This window comes from Corvus hawaiiensis, chromosome 4 (assembly GCF_020740725.1).
Source record: "Corvus hawaiiensis isolate bCorHaw1 chromosome 4, bCorHaw1.pri.cur, whole genome shotgun sequence".
Classification (NCBI taxonomy): domain Eukaryota; kingdom Metazoa; phylum Chordata; class Aves; order Passeriformes; family Corvidae; genus Corvus; species Corvus hawaiiensis.
Genome location: NC_063216.1, coordinates 17,497,528 through 17,521,469, shown reverse-complemented (window position 1 = coordinate 17,521,469; position 23,942 = coordinate 17,497,528). Strand labels below are relative to the sequence as shown.

Below are 23,942 nucleotides of genomic sequence, written 5' to 3'. Positions count from 1 at the left end.
AAGATTTTCTGTTCTCTTTTGCTGGGTTAAGAAACACCCTCACAAATAAAAACAACCTGACTATGCAAAGTAAAGACAGTGTCAACATAGTCTTTCAACTAAAGATGCTTCATTATTCAGTCATAATTGTGTTCATAAATTGCCATAGTTTCCATCATATAATTAGGCATTTGGAGAGCTGTTTTTTAAAATTTGGATCTAGGCCCCTTTTCATCAGAACATTAAGTATGTATTTGACTTGAAATACATTATTTATTCTGCTGAAGGCATTTCACCATTGAAACTAAGCTTTAAGCATGCTCAGTCAAAGCTTTACAGGGAAGCTTGAGCTTTTTTGATCTGATTGCTTGTTTGGAAACGATCTCTATTGCTGACATGGGGTCCTGCCAGCGCCTCCTCAGAGGTGTTGTGAGGTGATCACTTACTCTCTGAATCACAAGCAATTACTCACAAACACATACAACCTTTTTGGTTTCTGTAAACCAAAATCAACTTGCCTTTTCTTCCTGTATAAATGCAAGAAAGAAGGGAAGAGTGAGATGGGTGGTAGAAGATTAACACATCCTGCTGTGGAGAACCAGAAGGGCCTGTGGAGTGTGATATATGCTCCTCTTGAGCAGCTCTGCACAGATCCAAACCTGAGGAACAGAACAGGTCCATATTAATGTAGCTTTTGTGTGCATTTCTATATGACACCTATACACCCAGATTTTTAAACTGATGACAGAAATCAGTAAATGGCCTCAAGACAGGTAATTCTCAAGAAGATAATTGCTAAGCTTTGGTTTGAAACTAAATTAGACTCATCCTGTACACCTTCAAGACAGTGGCCCTCCCAGACTGCCTTTGCCTCAATACTGCCCATCCTGTAAAACACATTTTAACACCCCTCCTTGCTGGATGTGCCTTGCATTGAGACAGCTTGGTGGGCAAAGCCAACACACGAGGCTGCAGCTGAGCTGGGGGGAGAGCATGACCAAACAACTCTCTTTTAGCCTGTGGGAGGAAGGCATTATCATGGTAACAGGTGTGAGGTAGCATATGTTGCACTTTGGGCTTTTGTTGTGGTGTTGTATAGTTTGTTTACATGTCTGAGTCCTGTACTGCCTTGACTTATTATAGGTCTTTTTCAGGACACAGTTTTCATCTCACACAGATATAGACATTTCCGTTGTATGGCCCTGTGAATGTGAAACCAGCATCGACTCTAGAAATGAAGAAGAAAAGAAGAGAAAAAGAAAATACCTTTTTTTTAGTATTTTTTTCCCTCACTATGTCGTCGTGAAAGCTAAAATTAGTAATACATGTGCAGGAGACAGCTGACCTTTTATGCTTGGTCTTACTGCATTTTATCCACTATAGTACTTGTTTTACTAGATAACTTTTAACAACTTTCTAAGCTGTGAAGAAACACAATTAATACATTTCCATTGGTACCCACAGGCTACAGGAGTACACCACTACATCCCTAGAGCTTTACTTTGTACATGTGAGCCAGACAGTTGGGTTGTTAAACCTCCAAAAATCCAGCACTGCGTGCTTTGACTGTTTCTCTATGCAGCCTACTGAGATTAACTGCATCCAGAGAACTGACACCTTAAATGTCCAAGGGAGTACTTCAGCATCCCTGGGATCCTCCAAACCTTGCTCTGCCATTCCCAGTTTCTCATTCATGGATCTACAGCACGCCTTGGAGCTCATGTCCGAGCTCTGGTGGAGTTCTCAAACCAGGAGCTGCCCTGGGTCACCCAGTCCAGACTGCAGTAGTGTCACACTGGACCTTACACCAAAAAGGGACAGGGGTGCACTTGTTGGAATGTGATCAGCCCTTGGCCACCCACTGGTCTAGATGTTGCCCTGGGAAATGGAAGATCCATTCAAGTATCTGCTCCTGTGAACATGGATTGATTTAATGTGATACAGCTTCACTCCGGTGTGTGTATGAAGCCTTGGCACCTGATTCAGAGCCACAAAGTCCTTGGGGTGACTGGGTATCTGGAAGTCAGGTATGGTGCTGGAATGCACAAAGTTCCTCTATGGACATCACCCTTTTTTTTCCCTGATTTTTTTTTTTTGGATGGAAGAGAGACACACACAGGAATACATAAAGGAAGAATTTAAAACAGGACAGGGCATCTTCTGAAGCAAATATAGCACCTAAAACTACTGTCTCTTTTTAAAAAGAAAATTATCTGAATTAAAAGAGCCTTTTAACTCACCTGTAAAATATGTTCAGATAAGTGCTCCTGTGGAAGGAAGGCTGCAGTCTTTCCCCTTGGAAAGAGGGTTGGGTCACACAACTCCCCTTACAGTTGGTGCAATAAAATTCAGAAGACCTGATTCCAGCTTCTTTTTGTCACTGCTAAACTACACAGCTCTTCAGAATTCTGGATGTATTTAAAATACTAGACTCTAAACATCTTTGTAAGTGAATCAGAAATGCTACAAATAGAAGGACAAAAGCCAGAAGATAAAACTACAAACTGTGTAACACATAATATCTGCCAGCTGACACGAGTCTGTAACGTGCTTTTCCCCAACCACATTAAACACCACTAAGAGGATTCTACACTTCTGTAAACCAAGTATATTTTCATTTATTTAGTGTCACATTTTTGTGAGTTTGCTTATGCAGTAATGTATACACATTAGTTATGAATAATTTTGATTTGCAGAGTAAACTTCATCTAAATATTGAAAGAAGATCACAAAGGCCTGAACCTCATCCCAAGTGTAAAATTTAAAGTTGTTACAAGACCGCAGCAATGTGGCAAACCAAATTCGTACCAAGCAGCATTATGACATTACCTTTTGCTTGGTTTAGTTTAATTTCTGAGAATATTTTATTTTAGTTTTTTTCATTTGACCTGCTCAGAGTGTGTTTAAAATGAGAAAGAAATCCAGCCACCAGAACTCCCCTTTGTTGCTGTCCAGGATCACTCCATCAAGAAAAGGGATCAGTTTTTAATGATGGAGTCAGGAAGCAAAGAAACCACAAAAAAGCTGGCCAAAACCAATGTAAAACCAGAGCATCTCCAGAAGGTTGTAATGAAGTTCCTCATCAAGCAGAGCCTTCCACCGCAGCAAATGTCCAAGGGCGTGTGTAGTTTGGAATAATCCCCGTCCACAGCTCTGATGTTGTTTCCCTTGATAAACCAAATAAAACAATCCTAATGACTACAAAAACATCAGCTCTGCTTTCCAAACACTGCTCTCTGTGTTTTCCAAATGCTTGCAGTATTAGACACAAGCCTCGTGTGCTGAAACTGGTTAAATTTTGCCATTGATTTTGTGGTACTGGTTGTGAATAACTTTCCCATTGTACAAGTAGGCAGCTCCACTGATGTTACTGGTTCTTACTGTCTGCTCTTCCATATGGAAAGCTACTAATGGGTTTAAATTTTTCTTATATTCTATTTCTATGGTGAGTTGCTTGTAATTTCCATGGTGGTAGCCTCCAGCTGAAGAAGGTGTGTAAACTTGGACCTGAATTAAAGACAAGAAAACCTGTTCAAGTTTGCTTTAGATATTTGCTACCTGGGGATCTCCATGGGTTAGAGTGATTTAATGCCAGGCAGGTTGTTGCAAACAATGTAGGAAAACATCGTAATAAGTGAAACTACTGAGAAACTATACTTGTCTACACTAGTTATATTTATCGAGATTGTCCAATTTCTGGGTTGTTTTGAGCCAATAAAAAGTAGCAGCCATCTAAATGCTGCATGTTTGGATTGCTGGACATCTGCTGGGTCACTGAAACTTTCCTTTGACTACTCTCAAAATAGGTATCTTAGAAACACTTGTGTTCTGACTGGAGAAGTAAAAAGAGTAACTTAAGAGCACTTCAAACAATTTCCATCTAAACTGAAAAGACCTTGCATAACATGAAGCCCTGAGGTTGTCTTTGATGCCTTGTTGCAGAGCAAGATGTCTCAAATCAGGAGAACCCCCAGGCACTTTGTCTTCTCCAGCTACCCCAGTGGAGCACCAGAAGAGGAAACCTACAGTAACCTCCAAACAATTCCGGACACCACAGAGCAAATGGAGTTTGATATCAGGTATCACACTACATTAATACTCCTTCTGTCCTCCCCAAGTACAAAGTGCCACACTTCCAGAAAACTGCTAAGCCACATAATCATAGTGCATACTACTGGAAATGGAATAGATGCAAGTGTGGATAACCTGTAGTGCTTAACACTGACTGTGCAAGATTATGCTGCATTAAATGTCTGAGTTTTTATCTTGCACAGGGACACAGATGTGGCTCTTCATTAGAGACCCACCTGTTACAGCAAGCAGCTGAAGAAGCCATTTTTACATAATTCTCCAGGCGCCACTTACAGCAAACTAGTAGTGCTGCCTTGGGTTTTTCTTAATCCCATATATACATATTTTCCAGTACAAGACTCAGGGGTTGCCTTTCTCCCCCATCTGTGAAAATTCCTTTCTGTGGTTTTTCTGGTGTTTTTTGTTGGTGGACTGACCAAACCAAGCCCAAGGGCTTTTTTCAGCAGACTCTAGAATTAAGCTCTTAAGCCCAGCAGACCTCGTAAACAGATCTCAGCAGAAATGCAAATTAAAGTAAAAATGTATATTCATATTATTTGTCTACCAGAACAAAAACACGTGTCTAAGAGAAACTAAATCTACTTGGAAATTTTCATCAGGAAAGCATAACCAGTTTTTAGCATCAACATGTGCCACAGATGTTATTCAAGTTTCTGTATGTCCCAGGACCTCCCTAAAGAGCCTTAAGGTTTTGGTCAGTTTGTGCCCGGGCACCACCCAGTAGCTGGAGACCCACACTGCATAGTGGAACTCATTGGAGTAAATCTGTTGGATGACAAAGCCAACATTTTTGTAAAATGAAATTATTTGAAAGTTTTGAAGTGAAGGCTGTTTTCATATTTTGATTTGGGGGGGGGGGGGGGAGGGAAGTGAGGGGGACAACCAAAAAACCCAAACCAGAATCCTGTTGTCTTGTATAAAGAAATGAAGCACCTAAAAAAAATCAACATGTTTTTTCAAAAGTGCCAAATATACAGCTTTTTATGAAAACATCAAAACACATCATGTATGGGCATTAAATGCTTAATCAATAAACCCATAAATAATAGGAAACAAACCCCCTGTAACATTTCACTTTCACATGCCCAGTTTAGCCCAGCTGTTGGGGGAGTAACAGTACCTGACATTTGCAGAGTGCTTTAAAGAATTGCTGTTGCAGGGTTCTCCTCTAACGTGCACATCCTGACTGCCTTGCAGCTCAGCTACTCAGGTTGGCCGTCAGCTGGCCCTGATCGGGGATGAATTTAACAGGAGGTACCACAGGACATTAGAAGAAACACTGCTTCACCTGGCACAAGTGTAAGTTACCTTATTGGCAGATCCTTTTCAAAATCATGTTAGACAAACAAGAATGTTTCTGTACACAAAATAAAAAAATTTATTGCTACTACTGCTGCCTCATAGAGAACCTAGAAAAGCGAAGCAGCTTGTTTTACAAAGAAAAGCTTTGTAAGAATGTAAATTGTAAATTGTTTCCAGACTACAGCCATTTAAAGTCAAAAGACTTTAATAGTGTCTTGCTATTTCAAATTCTTCAAAGGCACAGTAGCTTCAGACACAACTTTAAGCACAACTGATGAGAGTGATGAGAGACCTGCAGCCCAGTGTGGGATTAACATGTTACTGCATGTGCAATAACCTGCCCATGCACATACAAGAAAACATGGCTGGACTAGTTTGAACTGCCGTGATCTGCTGTGAGCTGAAGGGTTGTCCTGCATAGTTATTAACTGACCTGCAGCAGTGTCCTAACCTGAGATACTCAGCTGTGTCTGAACCCCCAGGTACTCTACCTTATTTTCTCCTTGCTTCTGGGAGGGGATGGTCACTCACTGCAGACCTACCAGAGAATGGTAACATGTGTAACATAACATATAAATATATCTGTATATAACATACATACATACACCTCAGCAGAGCCGTATTCACACTCTAGAGAGAGCCTGTGGCATTGCTGTGTCAGTCCAGTATTGCTGTGTCAGTCCAGTATTGCTGTCCTGATTCATCAGAGAGAAACGTCTCTCACTGGGTTATCCTCTTCTAAGTTTGAAACAACCACAAAGATTGTCACTTAATCACTTAATTCTGAAACTAAATTATCTTTTGATTTCAAAGGTCTTCTTCCTAAATATTTAGAGAAATATACATGTACACATACACTTTCAAGAAGGAATATACTAGAGGTTTTTGTTTGGGTTTTGGTTTGGTTGGTTTTTGTTTCCTAAACATGGGTATTTTATTTGCCACTTTTTATAATAAATAACATAAATAAATATCCTCGTGCTTTCTTTGTTTTGTTTTGTTTAAATCATCAGGGTTGCTGTCAGTGTTTTCCAGACATGGAATGTTATTAAAAGTGTTATAAGAAGCTGTGGAAATGTTTTGAGCAGTAACTGGACAAAATGGATCACTGGCTATGGAGGCTGGGTATGCTCTCTCCCTTTTCTCTCACCTTTTTGTTGGCAAGTAGGCAACAGGAACACCTGGCTCCTTTGTAATGTCAGTGAGTGAAGCACATAATGTGGCTTCAGGCTGGGGTTTATCCCTTAGTTTGTTGGTGCCCCCTCAGTGCCCTGGTTTTTTTTCTCTTTAGGCTGAAATTTCTCATTTAAAGACAGAGGATGCTGCCCAAATCCCACACAACTGAGGCTCCTTTCAGAGGGGAGGCATCTGCCACTCTCAAATGCTGGAAGGGTCTCCTTGGGGAGATAAGCAGAGCTGCTGCTAGTAGTATTTACCCAGAGAAGAGAGGAGGATTCTTTAGTGGCTGGAGCCACCAGCAAAGCTGCCCCCCTCTGCATTTCTGCAGCAGAACTGGACCGTGCCCTCAAGCCCACACTGACCTCCCCCACAGGCACTCTTTTAGTTTCCTTGCACCATCTTTTTGCTGCTTGTTGCTTCTAATTACCATCCCCTTTCTTCCCACAGACTTGCAGGCTTCCTTTCAGGTGCCTCTGCCAGAAGCTGGTGCCTGCAGCCTTGCTTCTTGCTGCCTTTTGGTGGGCCATGAATTACAGACTGTCGAATTAACACACAGAATTGCAACAGGAGGTCATTGCTGGACACTGACCAACATCATTAACACCCCAGTGGTGGCAGCTGGTTTGTTTTTCAAATTTACACTGATAAAAATCTCTTTAATATTTAAAACCTAGGCTAGTGCTGGGTCACTGCTGTTTCATATCTTTTTTAAAGAAAAAACTTGTAAAGAGGTTGTTGCTGGATAACTGCCTGACTTGCTGGTTTTGAAATGTGACTCCAGGCGATTAGAAAGTCTGTCTTTTTTGTGTTTATTTTATGCAACATAAAGTGTCTATTTCCTGTAAATGAGTTTGTTAAAGAGATTCTGGATATGAGGAAAACTGAAGGCATGCTGGCCATCCTTTAAATTTTAACACTGTAAAAGCAATAGTAAAGATTAAAACCATGATACTTTTTAAAAATTAAATTGTTGCTTCAAACCTTTTGCAGTGTTGTCTGCTTTATTTTCCAAGACTCTGCTATCACACATTAATGGCAGTGTCTTCTGCCCCTTTTCAGAGTAAAACTATGAGCTGCCCAGAACAAAACCCCAAGAATCTGATGGATTCTGAGAAGGAATTTTCTCAGAGGATGCATGTCTTTTTGCAGGGCATGTGCCTGGGGGGAATAGAAGCCTGAGGGGAACATGAGCACAACTTACAGGATGGAGATGGTCGAGGTGTCATCCTCCTGCACTCCACGGGTGGCCATGAGGGTGTTTTCTCTCTCAACAACATCCCCCCTTTGTGCCTGGTTATTCTATTTTCTGGGTGCATCTTCTCTTCTCTTTGCTATTGAAGCTGGTTTTCAGGATCCAACTATAGGTTCTCTCAGTGAGAAAAAATGAAAGTGTATCGCTGTGGTTTGGATTTTCCCCTCAGCACAGGAGATGCCGCCTTCTTGCCCAGACAAGCAACTCCTACCCTTAGCATATTTTTGAAACACGAAAACACAGTATTCAATACATTTGTGATCTAAGCACTCAGCAGAGAAGTTGGAGGTTCAAGTCCAAGTCCCTTCTTTAAATCAGACAAGGTATTTAAACCCCTCTTGTGTTTAGTGAAGACAAATGCCAAATCAAGCCAGATTTAAGCACGTTGAGGAACATGCTTTCTCTCTTTATTGAATGGTGCCATCATGATCCTAACTGCCCATCTCCAAAAATGTTTCTGGGAAAAAGACAAATGAAGCTCCACTAGACTATTTCATTTGACCATTTCATGCAAAGGACTTTGAAATATCTTTGAATGACTTAAAATGCAGAGCAAAAGGAAAGCATGCAAAGAAGGAATTGTAAAGGGTGATGGCTCCAGCATACTCCAGAAATTCAAGCAGCAGCACATATTCCAGTGTCACATTTTTCCAAAATTCTCTCAAACTGATGTGCCCTTCAGCAGCAGGTAGGGAAGTTTTTTCTAGAAAAGCACAGTTAGCACACCTGGAACTGTAGTCACACACAGGCCAGAAGTTGGCCCACACAGCCAAAAAAACAGACCAAAGTTCTATCAGTGAATTGAGTGCTCCATTTAGCTCCATAATAGCAGTGTGATAGAAAAATATGTTAAAGTCACTGTTTAGTAAAGGGTAAAATTTAACATCAGGAGGGTCTAATAAACAAACTATGCATGTGTAATGAAAGTACCAGCTATGCAAAAATTGACTCTTTCCAGTTGAATCAGTTTAACACTACCAAGTAGTTATTTCTAGATAAATAACCTTTATGCACAGGGGAGCAATGATGAACAGGAGACTCTTTACCTATTTCATCCAAGAGCTGTGTGGGGTGACTCTGCTTTTCCCCACTCTTGTAATCCATAGTGTAAGGCTTTGAATCACAAGAGGGGGGAATTTCATCATCCAGCATGTATGGAGCAAAACAGTCTCAAGGAATATAAAATTCAATCCCAGCAAAGAAACAAGTGAAACACAAAGCAAACAGCATCCAAAGCCATACCAATCAGCACTAACTGGAGTACCAGGCAGCAGTCAGTGCCAGGCTCCTCTTTCACCTGTGGAGCACAGTTAGTTAATCCTTTAGTCACAGCCCCAAAGTATGACTCAGGAGACCCAAAGTTAATTCTGTTTTTTTTCACTGCACACTTCCTCATATGTGACAGCATTTACGGCACTTGATTTTCTTCCACATCCGGTTTCTGCTTGTTCGTAGGTGAAGGAGCCACGCTGGCTTCTCTCATCTCAAACATTCAGTTTCCAGAAGCAGAGGGGATAGATGAGCAAACACATTAAAGAAATGCTCTGAGATCCAGGATTCCTAATTACCTGGGCACCCTCTGCCCAGCCACAGGCAATGTTACAATGCACACGAGGTGAGGTTGTGCTGCTGGGCACCACACAAAATCAAGCCCTGAACACTTTCTATGCAGAGGTACAAAGACCTCCATCACACTTCTGCTCCTAGAAATTGCAACATCAGCACAAGAGCGTGATACCCTCTGGCTTCTGGTTTTGGAGACATGAAGGTCACTGGGAGCAGCCTCAGCTCAACCACTGCACAGAAGAAAAGCAAACACCTGACAGTGGTGACGGGTCCTTCTTCCCACTAATTAAACAAGACCCACAAGATTGGAATGCTCTTAGGATACAGATTGCCCTTCAGCATTGTGCAGCTGACAAAAGTGCAAAGGTAATCTAATGGTTTGCAAACAAGAGATTTCTAGCACGATTTTCCCAAAAAGCTTTAATTCCAAGCAAAGTGTACAACCAAGTGAAATAAGGGGGGGAGAAAAAAGGAAAAAAATTATAGCAAGAACACTACAAATAGAAAACATGTCTCCAACATTTCCTTAGAAAGGTTAAATAATTAAAAAGAAAGTCCAGAAATTTTAAAGCACTAAAATTAGTGCCACCAACATACCACACTCAGTTTCTACTATCATAACAGCTGGTTTGAAAGTCACCAACGTTGCATTTGGTCTTACAAGATGTAGGCAGAGACTTCTAACACAGCACAGTCCAGTGTTTAATGATGTGAATGGGATCTAGGTGCAATATTCTAACCAATAATTCTAACTGACTTTGGTGTGCTTTTCTGAATAATTAACACCTTTCCTGTAACATAGGAACCTTCACTGAAATAATTTTCTTTACAGTTATTCCAACCCTTAATCATCAGCCTGTGGCAGTCCAATGGTGAAGCTGACAAACTCTTCAGTATTTTACTAATTGTTAATGTTTACACATGCTAAAAGTGGAATTTGTACTGTAAGGGGAGGCACAGCTGCCAGCTGCAGTCCACAAAAGAACTGTTTAATAATACAGTCCACTTAGCAATGATAATCAAGGCCAGTGTTTTTAATTCACTCTCCCTTTCATAAATGTGAAATTACAGAATGATTGGTACCGTAACTGGAAGTTCTCCTGCATTTCATAATACATTATTGAAGGTGCTGTCAGTCATTTAACTAATATATCCTACATTTTTTTCTATATATCTGTTAAATACAGCATTAAAATACCAAAATAAAAAATATAAACTGAGAAATGGGAAGTTCTTACCCGGAGGGTTTGGGACAACCTGCTGCTCTCCAGCTCATCATTTCCTGCTTCCAGGAAACGTACATAATATTTTTGTTAAGCTTTTTTCTCCAGTGAACATTTCTTGTGTAATTTAGCACAACCAATGTGGCATTGGACAACTGGAGGGAAGGTTACTTCCATCCACACGTGGACACAGCCAATAATGATGCACCCCCAAAGCATGAAAAATAGCAAGAAAAGCTTCATAGTTTATTTATAGTTCAACCTTAAGAAAATAATTTTTCTAGTAACATCATCTGCCTCACTCAGCTGCTACCTGGCAACGTGGACACAAAATAAGAGAACTTTACATAGATGAACACCCCACAAGTCAGTTGAGTTAGAAAATGGGAACATCAACAGGCTGAAAGCTGTCCCAACAAAGGGCTCCTCTAAATGCACCCTCAAGCCCAGAGCAGAGCCCTCCACAACTTGGAGCCAACAACCCCACCATTCCTGCAGAAGATCCCTGCACCGGATAGCCAAGGCTACCAACTGGAACCTGAATCCACACCCAAAAAACTCCCCCGAAAAACAATCAACCAACAAAACCAAACAAACCCCAAGAGGGAAAGTTGCTTGCAGGATTGAGGCCAAACAATGCTACTTGGCCTGTTTGTTGGCAGCTTTGCAGTCCCAACACAGATGGAAGAGCCAAACTTAGTTCTCCCCTTTCCACACCTGAGGAACTCAAAGGAAAATGTTCATTGCAATTATGCACATAGTGCTCTTTACATCAGGAGAAGCCATGAATGTTTAAGACTTCCTCTTTCGGGAGCACAAAGCTTTAGATCAGAAAAAAACAAGTTGTGTGGCTTTTCCTCAAAAAGTTATTTAATCTCCGCTTCTTCCTTGTCTTCAAGAGCATCTACGTGTTTATATTGTTTCCAGGCCTTTAAATTACATTGTTTGAGAATGGCTCCTAGTTGATTCCCGGGCCCCACTTCATACGTGTAAGGAAATTCTGTTCCTTGCTTTCTTTCGTACACTGAGTGCATGGTCTGCTCCCACAGAACAGGTGACACCACCTGCTTCACTAACAGCTTCTGAATGTGCTTTGAGTGCATGTACTTTTTGCCATCAACATTGGAATACACACAGAGCAGTGGTTTCTGAATTTCAATCGATTTTAGGACTTCAGCCAGTGGCTCTACTGCTGGTTCCATAAGTCTGGTATGAAAAGCCCCACTGACTGGAAGCATTTTTGCACGTTTAAAATAATATTTTCGGGCATTCTCCTGCAAAAACTCCAAAGCCTATAAAAGAGAGAGAGAAGTGAGTCTTGCACAGCAAAGGTTTTCTCAGTCACCCCACCAGAATCACCTCATCGGACTTACTGTGATAAAGGGATTCCTTTCCCTACCCAGCAACTGAACACATGCTGGGAAAAAAAGCCCCACAGAGCAAATACTTTTGTTTGGACAAACTAAGGCCGTACGTAACACCCACACAGAGTGCAAAGTAAAAGTTTTTAAAAAGTGAAATGCTCAGTTCAACTGAAGGAATAGTTATTCTGAAGCAATACCTGTAAGTGTCCTGCAATGACTCTGCTGTCTGGAAACAAATAGTTTGAAACTGTGCACACGGGGTTCTCTATACCCAGCGATTCACAGTATTTACGGGCTTCCAGGCAGGCAAATTTGTAATTTGCCTCTCGCCGACCGACAACCGAGAGCATTCCACTGGGGACAGCTTCTGACGCCTTTTGCATGGCTTCGGCGCGCACTTTCACCGCGTACAGCGCTACGGAGAGAAACAGAGATGCTGCGTGAATGTGAGCGCGGGCACCTGCGCGCAAGAAAGGGCAGTTTGTTCACTCTCGTGAAACGTCAATGCTTTTAATGCCGTATTACACGTTAAAGCGAACAGTGGAAGTAAAAAGTAAATTTTGTCTTCTAATTAAAAATTAAAGCGGGAAGGACACAGTGATAACAGGCAATGCTTTGGAAACAGCATGGGCCCGGGCTGGGAGATCCTAGCAGCGAGCTCCGCACGTCCCCCAGGCACCTTCGGCAAAGCCCAGGGCTCCAGCGAAGACCAGCGCCGCGAACTCCCCCACGCTGTAGCCGGCGGCCGCCACGCAGCGCTCCACCACCTGCGGGGACACAGAGCCGAGCGGCGCCTCAGCCGCACCGCGGGGCAGGCCCGAGGCGCCGCCGCCCCGACCCCCACCCGGCCCCGCCGCGGCCCCTCACTTCAGGCTGCAGGTGGTTGAGCTTCTCCACGGCGGCCAGGGAGGCGACGAACACGGCGGGCTGGCAGTGCTGGGTGCGGTCCAGCGCGTCCCGCGGCCCCTCCAGGCAGAGGGAGAGCAGGTCGTAGCCCAGCACCTTCTCGGCCAGGCGGTACATGTCCCGCACGCCGGGGTACCGCTGCAGCCCGCGGCACATCCCCACGAACTGGCTGCCCTGCCCGGGGAAGAGCAGCACCGTGCCCTCCCGGGGGCATCGCCGCTCCCGCCTCGCCGCCGCCGCGTCCGGCTCCTCGGCCTCCACCGAAGTCTGCAGGAGGTCGCTCAGGGTCGCCGCCCGGTCCCCAGCGCCGGGGCGGGAGCTGCCCCACCGCCGCGCAGCGCCGCGGAGGCCGCCGCGCCCGCTGCAGCCACCAAGCCGCCATGGCGCCGCGGCCCAGCCGCCCATGGCCGCCGCCCGGGAACGGGCGTTGCCACGGGAACGGGGCGGCCCCCGCCGGCAGCCGCTGCCGGGCCGGGCGCCGGCAGAGGGGACGGGAAGGGAGGGAGGGAGGGAACGAGAGAGGCCGCTCGGGCCGCCCCGGCGCTCGCCGCCCTCAGCCCCGCGCGCCGCCCTAGGCCCGGCCCGCGCCAGGCGCCCGCACCCGCCCAGTGCCGAGAGCCCGCCCCGGGGCGGGGGAGCCCGCGCGGTCCCGGGGGCGGCGCTTCGCTCCCCCGGCAGAGCAGGCGCTACCGGCGGCAGCAGCAGCGCGGGAGAGGAGGAGAAGGAGGTAACGCTGGCGCTGCCCGCGGCACGGCTCGGGCTGGGACGGGAAGGGGAGCCCGAGGGGCGGCGCAGCCCCGCAGCGGGGCCCGGCTGCCTCGCCGGAGGGGCCGCCTGACCCCGCCCCAGCCCCTGCGCGGGTCCCGGCCCTTCCGCAGCGCTGCCGCCGCCGGGACCCCGCCGCGCCCCGGGCGCCCTCGGCTCCCCCGCGGGTTGGCGGAGCGCGTTGAGGGGGGCGATCCCGCTCCCTGCTGCCGGCGACAGGCCCGTGCTGGCCAGCCGGATCCCCCGGGCGGGACGGGACCTGCGGCGCTGGATGGAGGCGGGCGGGGCGGCTCACGGGCGGAGAGGACTTGGGCAAACACTCACGACTCTTCCGTGCAGGCGTTTAGCATGGAAAGTGCTTTTAAAAAAAAAAAAAAAAAGGAACCAAGCTAGGCAGTTTATTCTTAATTTTCGTCCGGCACACGAGTTTTTCAGTGGTTCACAGCTGTGCGCGCACAGCAGAAAGGCAGAACCCTTCCTCTGCTCTCACGGGGACCGGCGGCTCTGCCGCGCACACGGGGCACATTCGCTCTCCCCACTCGGGAGAAGTTTTCACGCTGCTGTTTTACTAAAGGTATCTTCCTTCAGTGTCGCTGAGGAACATTTTTTCATTCAGGGTGAAAGAAAGGGCTTTGGTTTTAACTCTGAGTTTTCGAGTGATGCTGATAAAGCAGCCCAAAATGCACTGTGATCTAATTTGAGCGTTCAACGGTCAGATTATTTTTTACGAAGTGAAAGTTGCCGTGCCGGAGTTGCAATTGTGTAACGAGTTTGCACGAAGTAAGGTTATGAAACAGTATCAAGCATTGAGTCGGAGCAGCTCAGTAAAAGACACCGTGTAAGTACAACTCGGGAGAAGGAAAATGTGTCACAACAGCAAGAAATTACGTTGACTTTTTATTTGGGCCAATTCGAAAGGATCACGGTGAGCAGGTTTTCCTCAGTTTTCTATTCTCTGTGTTATTTTGTAAGATGATTTCTTCCATTTTTGTCAGCCTCCAGGTAAAATACCTGGAAAAGCCAGTGACCTTCTCAAATTAGCTGAAATATATGGGCAGTAACATAGGAGATATATGACAGCCCGTGGCTGCCTCTACCTGTAACATAAGTGTCAACGAGAAGAGACTGAGCAGTAAATGGCAAATTATCCTAGCAAAGATCTTGCTCCAGTATGCATTTCAGTTCCCTGCATGTGAATAAATCAGATTTATTTGCACAACTTGTGCTCTGCCACTTCTAAAGAAGTGTAACCTGGGCAGTGAGATTTTTTGTTTCCATCTGTACACCTTGCATTAAAGTCTTCAATAAATACCATAGTTTTATTTTTAATTCTAAACATATATTATAAACATATGTTATACACTTATTATTTATTTATATTCTATAACATTTATTGTTTGAAGTGTCTCTATTACTTGAGATTAGATAGCAAAGATAAGCCTGCCTTTTTTTTTGTGGTAGCCGTATTCTTTGTCAGAGACTGTGACATAAATTTGATTTTAGTGTTGCAGCTTCCCAGGAATTAAAACCACAACATACATAAATAGTTTATCAATATAAATTATGTTATCTTTAATTTTTCAGACAGCTGTCTTGGGAAGAAGCCTTTTTCCTGGGCAAAATTTGCATGCTGCCCCTCGGACCTGGGCAGAGCCTTATCTGCCCTCAAAAAAATGTATGGTAGAGGATGAGAGGGAGAGTATGTGTCTTGGGGTCCATGGTATGGTCCCAGCTTTGTCAGTCCATCTCCAAACAGTGGGCACTGGGAACACCAGGGCTTTGAGGGTGATTTAGCCCTGCTGGGAGATTTTCCTTTGTGTTTTTAATGCGATTTTTAAGCCCCATGTGATTGGATAGCCAGCCCCAAGCTGCACAAGAATTGAACTAGTCAGAAGTTTTATCAGCACAGGGGTATAAAAAAATGGGATGAAAGCAATTCTCCTACCTTCCTTCTCCTTCCTGCTGACAGAGTGCTCCAAGGAGGGAAAGGCATCTGTCTTTCAGAGACCTTCTCAAGGCAAAGAAGTGTTTTAGTTTATTTTTCATCAGGCTGAAGCAACCCAGCTGCTCTGTCATGATATATCTAATCCCACCTACAGAGCATCCCATCCCTTTCTTTGGGTGCACAGTGGTTGTTCCAGAAAGAGGACACAGAATGTTTCTGTTTGTTTTTTCTTCATGTTATGCCACCATAGAAAAACAACAGAGAGAAGCCCATTAGGCAGCAAGTTTAACTATTGAGGTTTTTTCCCCCTTTTTTTCTCCTTTTACTTTATGTAGCTGGAACCAACTTTGGGTAAGTTTTGAATACCTAGAAAAATTATTCTAACATATATGTCAAAGCAAAGTGGCCTAGTGCAGCCCTCACTGCACTGCTGAAACTGCCTGAAGTCACATTAGGGCTAAGCAGAAAAGGGGCAGCACGATGAAGAATATGTTGCAGGGCAGAAATAAGAAGTGGAAAAGAAGTAAACAAGTTAAGTGTGTGTGAGAAGAAAATATTTCCAGCCTTGGTGGTCCTTAGAGGCAGATATCTGCTGGGTACGCTGCAAATATCATCCACACACATCCAGCATTCTTCAGTATGAAAATGAGGGTGCAAGACATTGTGCAACTCGCCCTGGAGCTGGGATGTGATTGGGAAAGTAGTTATTATTTCTAGGTTGAGTAATACTGCTGCAGCCAGTGGGGCTGTGTTAGCAAGCCTGTGGTAAGTTCTCACCAATTCATTTCAGATCATCAGCTACACACTGAAAGGAAGGCAGGGCTGATGAACCTCTGTGGTTACATTACTTTTAGAAAATGTACAAGGTGTTCTGTAAACATTGCACAGCTCTTGTAGTGCACAGGTAAGCAAAGACTGCAGCACTGGCCACTGCACAGACTCTCCAGTGCATCCTTGCCTTTTACTCATTCTCTTGCTAAACACCTACATCAGGTAACCAGAGACAGACACACGTGGCTTCTTCCATAATCAGCTAATGCTGTTTTCTGAGTTACCTATGCTTTTAATGGAAAATTGATACTAGTATTTAATTTCTTGGGAATGGAAACACAGGAACTCCCACTGCTGATGGACAGCTGTAGTCTTGCTGCCAGCACATCTTGCTGCATGGTTTCGTTCCTCTTTCTCCTTGCAAGACAGAGTGTTTTGCCATGCTTGGGAAATCCTGAGAGATGCTATTGGAAAACACAGCACATAATTAATTAGTAGTAACAGTAGTTAGAAGACTGGGACACCAACATTCAATTCCAGCCAGTATGTTCAATCTCGTCATTTCCATTTCCTCCCCTTTGCTGTGCCTGAGTGGCTTCACTTCTCTCATTTCTTTGCTTTGTGCCTTCCCTGTTTCTATTTGCCTGCCTGGTTTTCTTTCTCTGAAGAATTATTTCAGTATTCTTCCTCCAACATACATGGGTACATCATTTATTCACTAATGACTGCAGCAGAGCAGTATTGTTTCAATTTTATAGTATTTAGCACTTTCAGCTTAGAGAACACTTTCAGACTTTCTTCCCTGGGAGGAAGCTGACAGAACCCTTGACAAAGTCCAGCTGCTGACTGCTGCAATGAAACTACCCTTATATTGTTAACATCCAAATAAAGGATTAAGCCCTTTGGGTTCTTGCTTACCACTTTTGAAAAATACTATTTGGCAGCCATGCTGGAGTTGCACATATAACAGCACATGTGGAGAGCTAATCCTGGCCTCTCTGTAGGCAAAGCAAAAGGGTTAAAAATTAGTGAGATCTTATTAACTTTAAATTTCTAACTTAACCTTTGGGAATTACTCATCTGAAGGCAGCCAAAGAGAATCATTGTACTCGGAGCTCTTGTTCCCATCACACCTTGTTGCTCCTGCACATGGCAATTGCTTCACATCCCAGTAAAAGCAGAGCCTTTCATGCTGTCAGTGGGGATGACAAGTAGTGCACACAGCAGCTGACAGCCTTCTTCCTGGGAAATAACAGCACAGATCTAAGTGCAGGAGAACAGGGGTACTCTTCTGCTCCATTTAAGATGCTTCCTTGTGAGTAGAATCCCCTAGGTAGGAAGTATGGCAGCAATGAGCCCAGCAGATGTTTTCCTCCCTCCCTTGTCCATCCTCCACCCAAGACCTAACTGATCCTATCACAGCAGAGTACCACATTGTTCTTTCTTTTCTCCTCCCCAGCCTCAGTTCTGAATTCTTCCCTGATTAGCTTTTTTTCACCCATTCAGTCTTGTTCTGTTTTTGACCTTGACTTGTGTCTCTTTGATGGCTGTCTGCTGCCTTTTTTGTGTGTATTTCTATTCATTGCTGACTTCCCCCCAAGCCCAAAGCCCAGGCCTGCCTGCCCTTTCTTGTTTACCCCTATCAACCTTTCTCATCCTGAGTGCCTTACCAGTCCATCCATGCTCAGTTTGCCTTCAAAACTCTGCTCTGCTTCTATCACCACTATTTCTCTCAATCCCATGCAAACGGCATTGTGGTCCCAGTTACTGAAATCTCACATTAAACCTGTGTGGCTGAATGGGCAGAGCCCTGAGTGCAGGGACAAAAACCATAATGTAAGAGCTCCCTTGCTGCCCGAGCTCACCCTGATCTCCAAACAGAAATTCACTGGGTCAGAGCTGTGACAATGAAACGTCATCTGTGCCATTTCCTATCGGTTTAAGCACATCTGTCACAAGTAGGATTTCCTCTTCCCCACTCCCTGCCTCCTCATCCCAGCAGTCATGATTATAGCAATAGAAGCTTTGAAATCCAGGGAAAGACAACAGGTAAGACAATATCAATATGGCACTTTTCTCTGACAAGCCTCTGAAATGCTCATTGATCTAAAACTTTCTTTTCTCCACTGGGCCTTCTGTAGTTGCTCTTTCCCCACTGCTGCAATCATTCTTAACATAATCTCTCTCCTGCGTAACAGATGAACAGGAATTGGGTGTATTTGCTTACTGTATATTTGAAAAAAACATCTTTCAGTTCTGCCCTTTTTTTTATTGTAGCTCTAATGTTTACATTTTAGTAAACTAAGCACAGCTCTTCTGTAGCATTTGGCTTTTGGCCAGAAAATCTGCAATGAAGCTTTTTCCTCCTTCCTTGCTTGCTGGTTTGCCTGCTGCCTGTACCCTAACTAAAGCAGCATGGCCTAGCAGCAAGGCATTACTTAGCCCTACTTGTGTAGGCAAATTTAATGGGCTTGGCAGATACAATTGCTGCAAGTGATTGAATGCTTCATGAAGGAGCCAAAGGTGTCCTCCCCATGTATCCAGATCGCCTTCCCTGTTGAGCAAAACATCGTTTAAGTACTTACTTCCCATTGTCCTCCCTGGTGTTTGTTTTCTATGTCGGCTTCTCAAGTGCCTGCTGCTGATTCTCATCCCTCTGACTCCCACTGAGCATCCTGCAGACAACACATCCCATTATTTTGCCTGAGCACAGGAAAGCACATGCTCTTTTCTTCCTTGGCTCTGCCATTTCATTGAGGGCCTTTTGGTGAATACAGAAATACACACTTCTTACTGCATTTATTTATTTTCCAAGTGCAGTTGATATACTATCAAACTGCTTTATTCCTCTGGCATACTTATGGGTGAGGATATTTCTGTAGGTAAAATTCAGTATTCTTAGTGCACTCAGCTGAGAGGGAAGTTAAAGGCCCCACTTCCCATTGGCTTCCCCATTCCCCAGGGACAGAGTCCTTTACAGGCGTATTGGTACAAGATCCTTTAATTTCAGCTGCAGTGTCTCTCAGTGACAAGACGAGGCTGTGGATCAGATCTGACATGCATATTTTTAAAATCTGTTAAAAATGGCAACTTTTGCAGTTGCTTTTTAAAATGTCTCTGCCAATCAGTGTTTGGTTTTGTTTCAGGTTCACTGTCTCAATGGAAGTACCAGCCTGGGCCCCAGCAGTAGGTTTTACACTCCTGCCCCATGCAGGAGGACTTTTAGGAAGCAGTATAACCAAAAGAGAAATCCCAACATGGTATGAAACTCTACAGAAGCCATCCTGGTGTCCACCTAACTGGGTGTTTGCTCCTGTTTGGGGAACTCTCTATACAACTATGGGGTATGTTTTTCACATTGTATTAAGGCACTTATCTGATCTCAAAGTTGCTTTTTGTATAATGCTAGACTAGAGAACTATGACTGTACTCCTGTGGCTGTATGTTTGTAAGAAACTGTGTCAAGCTGCCTGTTTATCAGGTAAAAACATGTTTTGGGAGTTGTGTGTGGGTTTGATAGGACATTTTGTATGCGGTATGCACATCAAAAGCAGGAGCTTGAAAAGCCATTAATTTGCTTTCCTCATTCATTCTGAGGGGAAGACCTGCCAAGCTGGAAATAGTGGAGCAAGGCAGCATTGGGATTTCTTCTAAGTATGTCCTACAGTAGTTTTAGGAAAATTTAAAAAGGGGGGGGGGAGGGGAAATTAGGAAAGAACTGTTGTAACAGAGCTCAATAATGCAGTGGATGAAACTGAATGCTAGATTGGCACGCCCACATTCTCTCATTTTGGTTTCATTTTCTTTCCAGAAAAGCTTTGTAATTTTTATAGCCTCATGTCCTGTCCCTCTCCACCAGTATTCTCTTTCCTTTCTCCTCATACAGACTGCACTTTTTAGCTTATTTAAGTGGAATACTTGTGTATTTCAAGAGTTAGCATTTGAATGAGATCATTACTGGCTTGTGAATACAAACATGCCTTTTATCAAGGAGAAAAGAGCTGGGTGGCTTTTCCAGCTTCCTTCAAGTTGATTGCACAATCTGTAACCCTGTGTCTGGATTCCTCATCACAAATTTGGGTAGCAGGTTAAATACCTTTAAAAAGTCCAAACTGTGACAGCTTATCAGTTATTTTGGTAACAGCAGAATCAGTTTATCTGGACCTGGATGGTCTTGCTTGTGTATTATACATCCAGCCCAGTGAAAAGATCATACTTAGTACCAGCCTTTTCTTCTCTAATCCGTCATGCACACATTCCTTGAATGACCAAGACATTTCATTCCTCCAGAATCTCTTGAATATATGGAAAGCAACAAATAAATCAAAGCAAGATTTAATAAGCTTACCTTCCTTTCTTGACACTTAGCTTCCTAGACTTGTTCATCATGGTCTTGGTCTGAAGTTGAAGTGAGATATATGAACAAGTGCAAGTCCACACTGTGCTTTAGAAATCACTTAGGAAACTGAAGTTTCTAATGCTTACCCTGCCCCAACTTTCTTTTGTTTTCATTATTCTCTGCAATTAAACTGCCAAAATAGCAAAGCTGCATTGTTCAGTCCCTGTGAAACTAATGAAAGTGACTAAAGGGTTCTTCCTGCTCCCCATACTCAACTGTGGTTTGAGATCCCACTCAATGCCATTCATTTCATCCACTTAAAAACTGGGGTTTGATTTATTTTTTTTTTTAAATCTTTAAAGCACCATGTCCCAGTACCAAAACAAAGTTTCTTCACTATTTGTATCTCTTAGACTTGTTTCCATTTCAACATGGCATTCTCTTTTAAGACTGAAATGCTGTAGGTTATCTGCTTCTATGCACTTAGAAGTGAGAACTCTGGCATGACTGGGAATTTTTCTCTCTCCATGTTGTTATCCAGAGCAGCTGATCAAGCCTGCGCTGTCAGTTACTCTGCCAAGTTGTGCCTGGATATCTAGATTTTCCAAATTAATCTAGACCCTAGCACTGAAGTTATTTCATTTGATCAAGAATGTGTGGTAGCTTTAAGCAGTGTAGTGAATGACACTTCACCTTTGCTTTCTGCAGATATGGCTCCTACCTGGTGTGGGAGGAACTGGGGGGCTTCAACGAAAAGTCAGTGGTTCCTCTGGGTCTGTATGCAGGAAACCTGGCATTAAACTGGGCATGGACTCCAATATTTTTTGGAGCTCACAAAATGGGATGGGTAAGTGGAAAACTAAGTTTCTGAACCAAAGGCTGCTACATTAACAAGTTATTAGCGTGAAAGGTTTGTGTCATAATCTTTTCTCCCTGAAAATGGGTCTGAATACAGAATATGGCTTGCAGAAATTTTCTAGAATTCTCTTTAATGCATGCCAGCAGCCACCTGAGAGAACTTACAGATCTAGACCATCCTTAAATGGATAGATTTCAAACAGCTCTTTTCTGCCAGCTTTTGGTAAGAGCTTTGTGTGACCAGAAAACGTAAAGATGTATGCCTTACTGCAATTCCTAGATCTCTCTGGCAAACAGCAGTGATAAGCAGCTTATTGTAACATTATTCAGGTGATCAACACCCTGATTAGAAAAGACTAATTTTCTGCAGTTCTCTGAAGAGAAACTGCTTGTCTCAAAATGAAGAATTGGTAATAAAAAAATTAAAATATTTGCCTGGTTCTCTAGCTGCACATGCAATGCTGTAAGAAAGACTGCAGTCCATCACAGATTCATTCACACCTGATCTCTTCAGGCAACATGAACAAACTGGACAAATCTGCTTGCTCCAAGTCACACTGGGAAGTGTCTCACTGCCCACTAAAGAGGGTAGGGGTGAGAGAGACTTCATTCTCCCTCTCTGCTCCCAGCTGTAATGCCCTTTCCTGTACTTGCATTGTTTTATGACTTGAAGTGCTTTGTAACTCAGCTGAAGTCTATCATCTTTTTCTGCTGGCTGGTTTTCTGAGAAGGATTTAACTCCTAGATGGACAGAACAGGTGCCAGAGCTAGGTGGAAAGTGACACACAGACTGTGGAGTCAAGGAAATGCAACAAGTAAAAACAACACTAACCACCTTCTGTGTTTCAGGGGTTGGTGACTCTCCTGCTTACAACTGGTACAGCAACAGCTACGGCTGCTTCCTGGTATAACATCAACAAAACAGCAGCGTATTTGATGGTTCCTTATTTAGCTTGGCTAAGCTTGGCTTCTGCACTCAATTACCGGATCTGGAAGGACAATCGCAACAAGAAAAAACCTGAATAAGCAGTTTTCAGCCAAAACCACTTTTTTCCCACAATAATTTTTTATATAAAGTTATGGCCTTATTTTATTTTTAGCTGAACTACTTCTACCGTTAATTTTCTAATTACAAGGTGACAAAACAAATAGACCTTTATTAGGCAAGCCACAAAGGGGTGTATGCCTAACTGGGTTTTATAGTAAACTAAAAGAAAGTCTCCATTGCAAAGTGATTAAGTGCCATATTACAGCATTGTATGTTACACAACAGCAGCATTTTAACTGTTACCAGAAGAAAGCAGGAACTCAAACTTCCTTATGTTCAGAGGAAGAAATCCAGCCACACACTAACAGAGTTTCCAGAAAGGTGTTCCTGACAGTGACAGGTGTGATTGTAGCCTGAATCTTTGATGTTTACCACTAGGCACAGTGCTTTTGTGCTATGATATGTCCCACTACATCCACCAGATATTTGTCTTCTGGTCATTGTACTCTGGAAACGTTTTAAGACAAGCTCTTTTTAACAGTTTGTGCCTTCCCACTTTGAAGGGCTGTACACACATTCAGCTAAATGCATTAAACTACATGTAAACTTTCTAACCTTGTTCCTTGCTGGTATCATTATTAATTTGTTTTGAGCAGAAAAACACTGAAGGCAGCAGGATGCTACAGCCTCAAGGACAGCCCCTTCATCTCTTCTCCTCACCTTTGCAATGGCCAAGACAAACCAGGAAATTCAGAGCACCTGTAAAGAAACTGTGAGAACCCAGTCACAACATCTCTTTAATCGAATTTACATAAACAGTCCAAAGCTGTTTGGGTTCCCCTGAGCAGGAGGCCAGCACAGTGCGAGCATCACTTCTGGCTGTGCAATCCTGCTCTCCCTTCTGCCCCACCTGCACAGACTGGATTTTCCTTAGATTATTTCTCCAGCCTATGCTCCAGTCAGTGGATCAAAGCAGGTTTCTGCAGACCAGCCTGATACAGCCTCAAATATTCCTCTATATTCCTGATAATGAGGGATAACGCGCTGCACGTTTGCGAAGTTTGACGCAAGGTTTAGAACACTTACACAATTTTTAAACTGTACTTTCCTCTCAAGCATATCCTAATTTCTGCAAACTAGCTTAAATAATTACTACCCATAGAATATATGACAGCAGAATTTTTTGCAACTTGCACAGAAAATTGTTAAATTTCAGCCAAGTGACCCTGATTTGACGAAAGATTAGGCATGATTTGTTTCAAATGGACACCCCACTGCCAAATACCTCTCTCTTAGGCCCTAAACTTTGAAGTCCAAAGGCTGTTTGGGCTTCTAGAAGAGTTTTCAAAATCCCTTTCATTCCTTCAGGCTTCTGCATTCCTGTGCTGCTCTAAACATTGCCTCCTGCTCACT

At 43.7% G+C, this 23,942-nt stretch overlaps 2 protein-coding genes across 3 annotated transcripts; one reads left to right on the top strand and one right to left on the bottom strand.

Annotated features, from left to right (window-relative positions):
• Positions 1–9,770: 9,770 nt before the first annotated feature.
• Positions 9,771–13,406, bottom strand: MCAT (malonyl-CoA-acyl carrier protein transacylase). Its single transcript, XM_048301322.1, has 4 exons — positions 12,825–13,406; positions 12,637–12,724; positions 12,155–12,372; positions 9,771–11,885 (listed from the first exon to the last, which is right to left on the bottom strand). Exons 1-4 carry the CDS (start codon positions 13,266–13,268, stop codon positions 11,460–11,462), a joined length of 1,176 nt encoding a protein of 391 aa, XP_048157279.1. The 5' UTR covers positions 13,269–13,406; the 3' UTR covers positions 9,771–11,459.
• Positions 13,407–13,488: 82 nt separating this feature from the next.
• TSPO (translocator protein) lies at positions 13,489–23,143 on the top strand. Of its 2 annotated transcripts, none has more exons than XM_048300583.1 (4): positions 13,489–13,590; positions 19,491–19,688; positions 21,392–21,530; positions 22,391–23,143. In XM_048300583.1, the coding sequence occupies exons 2-4, from the start codon at positions 19,504–19,506 to the stop codon at positions 22,565–22,567; spliced, it is 501 nt and encodes a 166-aa protein (XP_048156540.1). In that variant the 5' UTR covers positions 13,489–13,590; positions 19,491–19,503; the 3' UTR covers positions 22,568–23,143. The 2 variants fall into 2 exon arrangements, with proteins under 2 accessions (XP_048156540.1, XP_048156539.1); XM_048300582.1 differs by lacking the exon at positions 13,489–13,590 and adding an exon at positions 14,300–14,466.
• The last annotated feature ends 799 nt before the right edge of the window (positions 23,144–23,942 follow it).